The 12083-nt window shown below is 34.5% G+C and overlaps 1 protein-coding gene across 6 annotated transcripts in view; it reads left to right on the top strand.

Moving 5' to 3' along the window:
- LOC129245561 (filamin-C) overlaps positions 1-12083 on the top strand; it is a 150197-nt gene that overhangs the window by 40872 nt on the left and 97242 nt on the right. For 2 of the 6 annotated variants that reach the window (XM_054883783.1, XM_054883779.1), the window contains exons 1-2: positions 2059-2189; positions 2348-3005. In XM_054883783.1, coding sequence (XP_054739758.1) covers positions 2769-3005 — 237 coding nt within the window. In that variant the 5' untranslated portion in view covers positions 2059-2189; positions 2348-2768. Of the gene's footprint in view, positions 1-2057; positions 2229-2347; positions 3006-12083 lie in introns of those variants that run through there. The other 4 variants (XM_054883781.1, XM_054883782.1, XM_054883788.1 and 1 more) reach the window with 3 other exon arrangements.

Genomic DNA, 12083 nt, shown 5'->3' with positions numbered 1-12083 from the left:
GAGCATTTTTTGAAATTTGTTTGGAAGTTTGAAATTTTGCCTCACAAGGCTTTTGTTAAGGCCGCCGTAGCCGAAAGGGTTGGTGCGTGACCACCATTCAGAATTCAGAGAGAACGTAGTTTCGAATCTCGGTGAAAGACCAAAATAAAGAAAAAGTTTTTTCTAATAGCAATCGCCCCTCGGCAGACAATACCAAGCCTACGCGTGTATTTCTTGAACCCAGTCGGGGTTTTTAGTGGGTTCCAAAAGGGTTGTCAAAGTTCGTGAAAGCGAAGATACTTAGATCACCCGAGCTAACCCTTTTCTTTAATTCTCCTGAACAAAACCCTCACCATGATGATAGGGCGCTGTGTGAGGGTCAGCAGAGTAAAAACGTCTTAAGGTCGAAATATAAACTGCCACATTCAAAATCTATTTGACGGAATGAAGTCTGTCGGGTCCGCTAGTTATATATACATATATATATTATAACAATAAACATTATTTTTATAAAAAATTAACGTACAAAATTTTCCCAAAAAAAAATGCTGCGAATATTCTAGAAAGAATATTAAATGCCTTGATTTTGTGAGCACAAGGGTATGTAAAAGTTATTTGAATTGCCTTTAAACCTTATAATTAAGTTTTAAGCGAAAGAAATTAGAACGAAATTAACTAAGCCGATGTAGGTACTTGAGTAAACAAATACTGGGTTTTCAACGCGGCACTACCAGGATTTAAAATATTAGATAAACAAAATAGTGGGCTTACGCCAACTTCCGAACTAGAAAATTTGCCTTGGTCAGGCAGTGGAAATGAAAAGTCAGGAGAAAAAAGATAAAGCCCAACTTAAAGTTCAAAATAGTTTATCGATAAAGTTAGTAAAGCTAACTTTATTATTATTTTTCATTTATTTCAAATGTGTGCCAATGAGGTTATAGTGGAGCATTGGCTTCGCTTTCAAGAAAATTAAAGATAGTTGAATAGTATTTCGTTCACTGCCTTCTGACTATACTATGGAAACATTAACTTCCAAAGTACATCGGACCTAAGCTCGACGAACATTCTTAATTTTCCACACCGAAGCTTACCACAATGGGCCAATTGGCCTAAGTGGGGAGGAACAGTCACCAAAACCTAAGAGATTTATCAGCAAGTCACAACTTTCCACACCCAAACTTACCATAATGGGCCAACTGGCCTAAGTTCGATACAACAGCCATCAGAAAATGACCAGGGTAGAGAAATTCATAACCGCACTTGCTTGTCCACTGCTTAGTTGGAATTTAATAATTTCAAACGTTTTTCTAAATGAAATTTTCTGCCGTGTAATGTAACCACTTCACCGATTATTATTATTGTTTGCTCTTTTCTAGCCATTTTTACATTTATTTCCTCTATTTTATTTTTCAGTGACTTTTTCGTCAGTTGCGACTTTTGATTTATGATTTCGCTTTAAGTCGTTAACTAAAAATTCTCTTTTTTTAACATTTGGCTTTAACAATAACATTCGCAACTGAGCAGCAGCTTTGCAACCAGACAACCGTTCTTATTTTTTTTTTTGTTTTTGTTTTTGTTTTAAGCCAAAAACAAGTTAATCAAGTCTCACCAAAAAAATCTACCCCGCACGACGAATTGAGTATCGGAGACAAAATTCAACCGATCACCGGTTAGAGCGGGAATTAAGCAACTTTTTGTTGTTTAACAACTACGCCAGTTAGGTCAGGTGAGTGAGTGAGCGAGATGTGGGAGAGCGAGTCTTCAATTGTGCTTTGGGTTTGTGTGCGTGCGAAGTGTTTGACCACATTGTTCATTTTCATTTTCGAAAAGCAAGCATGACGTCATCGTTTTTTGCGGTTTGTTGACGTTCTGAGGCAGGTTTTTCAAGCCAAGTCTAACATTATAAAAAGCTGAGTTGTTATTGTTGCTGCTCTTTAAGCACTTACAATAAACGAGTAGGCTGTCTTAAAAGGTTGAAACTCGTAGGTTGGCGGCAAGCAATGGACAAATTCAGCTGGCTGAGCGTATAAGGTGGTTATTTCGTTGTGTGCCGACGACTGTGAGACGAATCAAGCGGAGAATTTTTGAATAGATTTATTCGCTTTTTTCAAGCCGTCGCCAAATTGAATTGGCGCACTTGGCTAAAAACGCGTTTCAGTCTGAGCGCAGCTGTGGCTGAGCGCGCACACGCGAGAAATCGAAGCAAAAATGTGAGAAATTTTGTGTGAAAAACAAAAATCAAAAGAAATGTACATACATACATATGATGTCCTAAAAAAAAAATAGAAAAGCATAAGTGTCAAAACAAAATTAATGCTAGAAATAGGTGTTTTAAAATTGTTAATTTTGATTTTATCTTAAATTTCAGCGCCGACGAAAACGAATTACTAAAGTAGCAGTAGCAGTACATTAATGTATCTTACAGATACTGAAAAGTAAAAAAAAACGAATATTTGTGAATGCGCAGCAGGTGAATTCCAACTAAATCCTCTATTATTTGCAAGAAAAACGAACAGTACACTCATTTGTAAGGGTGTACGTGTGAGTGCTTGTGTGTTTGTGCGACTGAGTGTATTAAAGTGTTTTTATTTGTCCAACTCGTAACTGTGCGAAGTTCACTATGAAAACAAAACGCAAATTGTGCTAAACGGATATTTGCATACTACATATTTACTATTGAATTGGCTTTGAAAAATATAAAAATAGAATTTCAATTATAAAAACCGAAAAGTGTTCGAATTGAAAAGATAGCAGTGCATAGTGTGTAACAGTTTGCATCCTCGTGCAGGATGGATGTGAAAGATATTAAAGGTGCCAAAGTGACGCATGCCGGCCTGCTGAAGCACAATGCTGACGGCAGTACCGAAACGCAAAAAATCACCCACGCCGGTCTGGTGGCGCGTAGTCCCGAAGGAACCGCCGCCAAGGGCATGAATATACGCGGCAATGAAGACCTATGGGTTGAAATACAAGCAAACACATTTCGCAATTGGGTGAACGAGCACTTGCGATCAACAGGAATGCAGGTGAGTGTATTTGGAAAATATGTTTTACTCCAGAAACTAGAAATTTAAAAAAAATACATTTGGACTCAAAATGCCAATTCGCAGTAAAAATATCAAATTATCTTAATTGCTTGCTAAAAACTAATTTTAGTAAAAACAAAATATAATAAAAATTATTTTATTTATTTCTTGGGAAGTAAGTGCATTCTTCTGGTGGGCCACCAGATGAAAATTGTGCGGAATTTTTCGAAACACTCTTTTCTTTTATAATCTAAAATATTTATATTCATGCATTTCTTGCAAGAAAATGTGCTCGCTATTAAAATATCTCTTACTTAGCTTCACATAGACATAGTTGGAATAAATGTCAACGAAAATGTTAAGAGATTATGGAAACTCATACACTCGTATGTGTCCGTTTTTGGGGTGAGGACTGTTTTCTCAACTAATCTTCCCTTTAACATTACAGCTTATTTTGTTATATGGATAAAAATATGCATTCTCTTCATTCGGAGGGCCGATATATTTGAAGTTTAGTTGGCTGTTGTATTGGCGAAAGTTTAAAGTGGAGTAAATTATTCACCATTTCAATTGCATTGAAGGCACTTGAACAAAATGGTGCATTTTTACACCCTTCCCGCAGTCTCGGAACTAGAAAATGTATTAATTTTTTACGTGAAATATAATTATAAATAATGTTATTACAAAATATCGGCCAGTTAGAAAATGTACCTTTGGTAGTTGAAAAAACGCAAAGAGATAAATATGTTTTTAAGGTTAAGAATAGTTTATTGACTCATTTGACTTGGTTAAATATAAAAACTGTTTTAAGAAACCGCATTCAAAATAGTAGTACCTACTTTTAACAATACTTAAAAATGTTTTTGTGGAAATTAATAGAGTTACAAGATTTCAGTCGCATTATTTTATCGAGGACTTAATCCCCTTTTATTTATGTTCATCAGCCAGTCAGTTGCGATTAGTCTGAGTTTTGAATTCAGGCAGAAAAATAATCCCGCTTGGAACGATTGATTGCTTATTTTTTTATTTTTGGATTTTAATTATATATTTTTACGGCACCGAAAGCAGTCCCAATCAATCTTGATGAGCTGCTTTAGTGCCAACCAAATCCAGAAAAAATGTAAAAGATATTCTTCAATTGAAAGAGCTTTTTGCTGAAAAGTTCCAGATTGTAGTTTATAAAAAATATACAGATTTTGCTAAAGTCACACACTGGCTGTGTGTCATTTAATGCTAGGGTGCGACCTTTATCAGAAAAAACTTCCTCTACATATACTGCGTTAAAGAAGATCTATACCTGTCCTTTGTTTTTAGTTTAATTAAAGGTGATATTGATTGTTCATCCTTATTAAACAATATTCCTTTTCATATTCCTACTAGATCTCTCCGAATCACTTACCCCTTTCACCTTAAATTACTTAACACGAATTATGCACGTAATGCCCCTCTTGCCCGCACTTTAAGAGAATTCAATGAGATCTCGAGCTCTATTCCGCTTGAGTTTTCGATGTCAAAGAATGAGTTGTATGAGTTCCTAAACTGTTTTTTTTAATTAATTAATTAATTATTTGTATTAACTTAAGCTTACACTAGTTCAAAGTAGTCTGTAAAAACCTGATTATGTTTTAGACTCTTAAATAAATAAATAAATATGGTATTAGGACTTATTGACAGTTTATTTGCTTTCTATTTAATTTTAATATTTTTTTATGAAAAAATGTTAATTTTCCTATAATTTCATATAGACTATTGAATATTATTGTTATCAAATATTTTATAATAAATATATTTTGAAGCAATTTCTTTTTTGTTGCTGGCGGACTTATGCATTTTGCCCAAATAACGAATGCTCGAAATGTTTTTTATAGCGCAAAAAACACCCAACTATGTCAGAATTTTTTTTTTTTTCAAAAATCAGCGCACCTTAAGAGTCATTTGAAACTTGCTCTAAAACTGCAAACTGGAATTTTTTTTTTAACTCTAATTAAGAAATTTGAAATTTTAATGAAGATTTGTTGATTTAGTTTTTTAATTTGCTTAATATTTTGTTGGTTTTGTAGAAGAATGCACTACATTTTCTTAAAAGAGTGTTAACAGATTGAATGTTCGTAAGTCCTATCTATGCTGATTTAAGCCCTACCCACCCTCAATCCAGTGTCGTATCAATTTCGTGTCTTCGTTGAAAACTTCCTTTATATGGGCTTTGGAAATTCCATAAAATGGTTCACGGAATTTAGTTTTAAGTCCCCTATGTCCTGCTACTCAACCCAGAAAGACGGGTTGCTCTTGTCCCCCACGTTATTATGGCCAGCGAAGCATTCCTGAATGATTTTCGTAATTTAAGTTATTACGTGAGACTGCAACGACCAATAGGCTGTCTGGGTAAACTACAAACGCACTTCGAAGTAGCACCTCTTCCAAAGCATTCACCGCCACAGATATAAATCTGCCACTGCGCTTGAAAGGCTGTGGGATAACCGCCCATTGGTACTGGTACTTTAAAGTTCGTGCACTTCCAGCGCCAGTCCTACCATCAGCAAGTTTAAAACCCCTATAACATCATGTTAGTATTCTGACCTCTTACATCTCATACATACAACATTTCAGATTATGCTCGTATGAACTTAGGTTTGTTATATTCTACATTACATTTAGCAAATCTTAGCCACGCATTGTGTGGGAAAACAAATTACTTCAATATCTGCGTGCTGAAGTAGACAATGAAATATTTGTTAATAGCAGCTATTAGTTGACTATTTTTGAAATCCAGAATTCAGAAGCAAGACGTTTTCATTGATAATGCAAATTAGTACATTCATACACACGCACATACATATGTTACTGTTCTATTTCCTCTTACTAGGTGTGCATATACTTAGTACTAAATAACTCCACAGGCAGCGCGAACTTGTCCGCCTAATATGTAAACATAGCATGAATATAAATTACAGCAAATACCGCATACATACATACATATGCACATATGTGTAAATATATGTGCCTAAATAAATATATGCATACAAATATGTCTATGATTATGCAAGAACATGTTAGACTATACATCTACATGCATGCATATGTGTGTGAAAATGTTAGCATGAATTTGTTGTATGACTTACTTTTGCGTGTGGGTTGTAGATTTTCAAGCCAACTTGCCATTTCCGAAGCAACAAATCTTGCATATATATGTATGTATTTGCGTTTTCATACTAATTCGTATTTCTGTGTTATAGTTCTTGGTAAGCTTTTGCATAATTATTTAATATTTCTATTTCTATTTTTTTTTTGTACGTGTAAATAGCCATGTGTTATATTTAGTGACTTCGTACAAGTATTTATAAGTAAATATAGGTGCATGTTTACTTGTATGCGGAAATGCGCAGGAAGAAATCAACATCGCATAGCACATAACAGAATACATAGCAACAAGTATGAATATGCTCAGGCTCAAGTGGGAAGAGTTACTTAGGTACTTTTTTCAGCCGGAAATGACGAGTTATTTGCATATGTTCTTACACCTCGAATGTGTACCATACCTGGCTTCAGAGCATGTGACGTCATGAGTGGCTAATATTAAAGGAGACAGTTAAAGTAGATGAAAGGTATTTAAAAATTAAAAGTCATACAAACTTACGGTTGTTTTAAGTAAATTTCAAGCTGATTCACTTAAAAAAAAACCTAGACAATTTTGGTATAGAGTTTTTTAAAGTTAAACATACATAAATATATATGTATAATTGGCGCGTACACCCTTTTTGGGTATTTGGCCGAGCTCCCCCTCCTATTTGTGGTGTGCGTCTTTATGCTGTTTTACAAAAGGAGGGACCTACAGTTTTAAGCCGACTCCGAACGGCAGATGCTTTTTTACAAAGAGCTTTTTCATGGCAGAAATAGACTCGGAGGCTTGCCATTGTCTACCGAGGGGCGACCGCTATTAGATAAACTTTTTCTTCATTTTGGTGTTTAATGGAGATTCGTACCTACCTTCTCTCTGAATTCTGAATGGTAGTCACGCACCAATCCATTTGGCTACGGCGGCCGCCGAGTTAGTCATCTACATGTTTTTGAGCAACAATTTTTTTTTTTTTGTCTAGAAATTTTTTTTAAATATTTAAGAGCAAAATATGCTTGGAAAAAAGTTTTTGTTTGGTAAAAATAATTATATTTTCTTGTTTAAAATTTTCGATACATTTTTTTTTTCTTTAATTTCGAAAGTATTTTTACTTATCTTTTTTTAATAGCTTAACCCATGCTCAGTAGTGAGATTGCCATACATTTTCGAGTTATGTTCAAATACCTACAGCGAACCAGTGGAAAGCTAGCGCAAAATCCTGCTCTAATAAAGCGCTAGCCTACATAAAAATTGTATTTTAACCAAAAAAATTTAAAAAAAAAAATGAAAATTCCAAAAACAAAAAAACCGATAGCATTTGCCTTTAAAAAACTTTCAACTTTCAACTTTGAATAAGTCCCGAATTAATTAAATTCGCTTTCAAAATTTGTTCAGTTTCCTTTCTTCTTAAACTCAAGCCTACAAATAGTTCAAAATACTTGGTTCAGTATAATGAAAATGCAAATTAAAAATTTTATTTTGTTATAAGCAATAAAGCAAAGCCACGTCTATAGGCAATGAGTGTGATGAAGTTAGAGGAATCAGTTGACTGAAGACTCTTCTTCTTCCACAGTGACTGTACAACAATTTATAAGTTTGGGCCGAATACTTGAAATCTAGAAGGCCTAACAACTTCGCTAGTTGTCTCTCTTTTGCGTCATATCAAACGTAGGCAGTTCATTCTCAATTTCCAACCACGCTTTTGTTGTCCACACTTGACATTCTAAACAAATGCATAAAACCATAAAAAATTGTGAATTTGCATCTTCAGCAGCTATCAAGTTTTCTAAAAATAATAAAGTCAAGGACAAAAGTTGTTGATGTCCATTTGAAGAGAATGCTTTTCATTTTCCCAACTTTTTGGGAAAAAAGTTCAATATTATCTATTTAAAGTGGATTTCTATTTTTTCAGTTAAATACGTTTTTTTTCGGTTGGAATGTGATATGAGTTTTTAATTGTTTCCGGTAAAAATAAAAGTCTTGACTAAGTAACAAGAAATTCTTCATTTGAATTTAAGTAATCCAACCGCAGCTAGTTTTCGCCTCGTTTATTGAGTCAGAATAACCCAACGCCGACAAATTATGAATTTTTGAAATAAATAAATGAAGGATAATCTAATCGACTGGTACGAAATATACTTAAGTTGAACTAAAAGTGTTTTTGTATACCTATTAGACGACTAGCTACGCTCAGAAGTCAGTAGTCAGAGTTTTAAAGCGGTGTAGAATTAATATTTTCTCCTTTAGCCAAATATGGGCCAAAACCCATATCCAAAATAATGAAAACTGACTGATAACAAACTAAGAGTCAAACGGCTCAAGTATGTACCTTTTCGTAGGCTACTTCAAAAAAATTTAATTTTTGAACTTATTTTTCATTTTTAACATTACAATTCTAGACCAATCATTGAAATATACTGATTTTATAATTATTGGCAATAAAATTTCATTAAAAATATTTATTGCATATTTTCTCCCCTTTAACATTTTTTCGCTGCAGACATGCAACGATTAACGAGAATTACAGCACAAATCAGTCAATCGAATCGAAGGAATAATTAAATAATTGTAAATGTTGGAAAAATATTATTAAGTGCAGGTGTGTGTATATAATTTTACATTGTATTAATATGTAGCATATCTATCGATAAAAGGCATTCAATAATCCCAAGCGCGAGTATTTTTTCACTTCGTTACATCACTTCAAGCTAAGTAAATAAATGGTGCAAAACAAATTCCTGACTGTCGGCACTTTGTGTTGCATGCTACATACAAATAAAGAGCAATAATTATTTGCGTACACATACATATGTACAATATATAGGTATGTATGTTAGGGAATCCATCCTTTTGATTTTTATGGTACCGGAATTTTTGAGATGTCGTTATTATAATTCCGGGATTCCGGGACTAGATAATCATTATTTTGCGTAAATGTAACTCGAAAAAAATACCATCAATATTTATTGAAAAGCTCTCTCTCTTCCTTGTCCACTCCGCTCGGGAGCATAGGGCCTCGACAAGACTCAGTCTTGCGTTAGCTTCTTTAATCTATTTTGATTTCTGACAGGGTATTCGATTAGCCTGCCACTACCAGTCCTAAATAGTGGGAACGCCCACCTGTCGTTGTTTAGGAACAACGCCTTCTTTACTGCTTGTAGCGCCATCTCTGTTTCATATTTTTCTGCCAGAAGTATCGCACAGATGGTTGAGGACTTCGCTAAATTTCGGTATATCTGCGCTATTACCGCGATTTCCCGCTTCCTCTTGCTGGCGCCACTGATGCAATGTGTAGCTGTGTGTTTTTCTTTGTTTTTGCTTATTTTACCAGCCACAATACAAATAATGCGCTGACTATTGTACGGGAGTGAGGATGGAAAGGAAGTTTTTGGAATGTAAAATTATTAGAAAGAGGGAAAGTAGGTAAATTTGGGAAAGTGCGTGGACCGTGATTCACGTTGAATCGAACCCACAACCTCTAAGGTGGCTGGCTAGTGCACTTACGCTAGACTACCGAGGCCAAAAAGCTCTCTTACCATATAATAAATAATTAATAATTTGGTTTTAAATATTATATATGATTTTATTTTAAGGAAAAATGATTTCTTTATTAATTAAGCAAAAGACAATCGTTAAATTTATATGCATCAATAATATTTTAGAGAGTACATGTTAGGTTAGGATAAGTCGACTCACTTAGGCCTGAATAGTCCCATTGTGACATCACTGGAGCTCGTCCTTCACACTCCTGAGTGTTCTCTGAACAACATGTGAATTTAATGAATTTTTATAGTTTCATCAACCCTGTTTGTGAGACCTATTCAATGTAATTAAGAAAGGGGAATCCGAGCGTGGAATGCAGCTTCGACAAAAGTCATCATGTGGTACCTCAGTCTATTTGCACGGCATCCAATTACATAATCCCCTGTTAGCACTCCTATCGAATTTCTCATAACCTATCTCTCAAGATTCAGTAGTGATTTTGTACGACCATGGTTGCATTCTGCCCAAATTTACCTGCTTTTAGCAACGGGCATTAGCAGCATTGATATAATATCTATCTATTAAGAATTTGCAAGTAGCTCATCTTGCAAGCTCATCTGCTTTTCATTTACCTTCTATATTTCTATGGCCAGGCGATATGGGTGCCTGGTTTATTACGAAATATTGCGATAATTCACATATTAATTTGTAGCATTTAACTGCCGTTTTGACAAATGTTTTACTGCCTCTAACGATTTCAGAGCTGCCTGACTACTCGAGTCGATATACGAATATACTTCCTTCGTAGTTAGAGATATCTTCTTTAAGAGCAATAAGCACTCTCTTATGGTAATGTCTTCTGTCGGAAAGACACTACAGGGATTAGGCAAGCGAAAAGATGCACGGATGCTTAGCTTTTCTGAGGAAACTCCTCCACCTGATCATCCCGCTTAGATCAGTAAGTAAATATACTGACTTTTTTCATCATCTACCGTACCACTGCCCAAGTCCTTTTTTGAAGGGAATTTTGGGGTAAAGAGTTTTTTTAAGTAACTCAAGATATGGCGAAATGAGATCGCTGCAAAAAAGTGAAAAGGTAAGAATATAAATAAATAAATACAACAAAAACGAAAGGGTCCAAATATGTCCATATACGCTAAAGAGTTTGAGTCAAAGATGGTTTTTCTGTCTACATTTCAGATGCTTCGTAAATAATTACCAATCTCGAAAATCCCGGTAATTTTGGGACTTAAACATTCCAAAATCTCGAATATTGTTGGCACTTAAAACTCCCGGAATCCCGGGATCCCAGAACGGACATCCCTAATACACGTATTACTTGTAATGAATTCCATATATGCATACTTATGTAAATATTGTACACATTTAATAGCTCACTCTATCCCTTCAAATGGCTTCAACGTAAGCGCTTAACGTCTAATGAGGTTATCGGGCAATTCGAACGACTCGTCTCCATATTACAATATTTTTGTTGTTATTGCCTTAACCAATTACTCAGTTGCATAAAATCGTAATTTGATCGTAGACGATTTTTTTTTTTCTTTCTGGCTTATTGCTACACTTTGCATACGAGTATTTGGCACTTTTCAAGCGTAACAACTCTAAAAACAAATACACGTACACACTCATACACATTAACAAATGAGCTAAAAAAAAAAAGAAATTAACTTTTTCTGCCGATTGAATTTCAGCACAAAGCGTTGAAAATGTGGCCACGCCGAGAAATACTATTTTATTTTCATTGCATTGCTGAAAAGTAAAGGAAGCCGGTTGTGGAGTGGCGAAGTGTTAGTTAGAGGCACTCAGGGTGCTAAATAAGCGTTACTCGAAATATTTAACTATTTTATACGCTCTTAGTGTGTAGCGTGCTATTTTATATACATACATCCATGTGAAATAAATTTTGTATTAAAAAGCTAAGTACATACATATTTAAGCAATTGACATACATACATACTATATGTACATGCAGTATATCACATAAATAAGTTTCCATCTAGCCAAAATGTATGTAATGGAATTGCTATGTATTTTCATTAATTAAACTCATAAACATCATAACACGATAAATTTAAAAATATCTCGTATGCCATCACAGTAAAATGATCCATTAAACAAAAAGGCACGTGAAAAGTGTTGCATCATTAAGTTGCCATTTACATTAGTAGTCGCAATGATCTCCATTTATGGAAGACATTTACTATAAACGATTATCGTATTGATAAACTTCATCATCTTCATACAATTTAATTTTTTCTCAAGTTTCTTTAATGTAATTCTTCACTTCGTTAACCCTTTAAGATGCTTGTTACGATATGCAAAGTTTCATAATTGCCTTCAGATATTTCAACGTTTCAAATAATATTTATGGAAATTTCGGCGTTTACTTTTCCCTCCAATATTACTATTTTCTCTGGACTATTTGCGCGAATGCAACCCCAAACCATTGCTTTCAGTAACCT

This window comes from Anastrepha obliqua, chromosome 4, assembly GCF_027943255.1.
Source record: "Anastrepha obliqua isolate idAnaObli1 chromosome 4, idAnaObli1_1.0, whole genome shotgun sequence".
Classification (NCBI taxonomy): domain Eukaryota; kingdom Metazoa; phylum Arthropoda; class Insecta; order Diptera; family Tephritidae; genus Anastrepha; species Anastrepha obliqua.
Note: the sequence above shows the minus strand (reverse complement) of the source record. Positions and strands in the feature narration are given on the sequence as shown.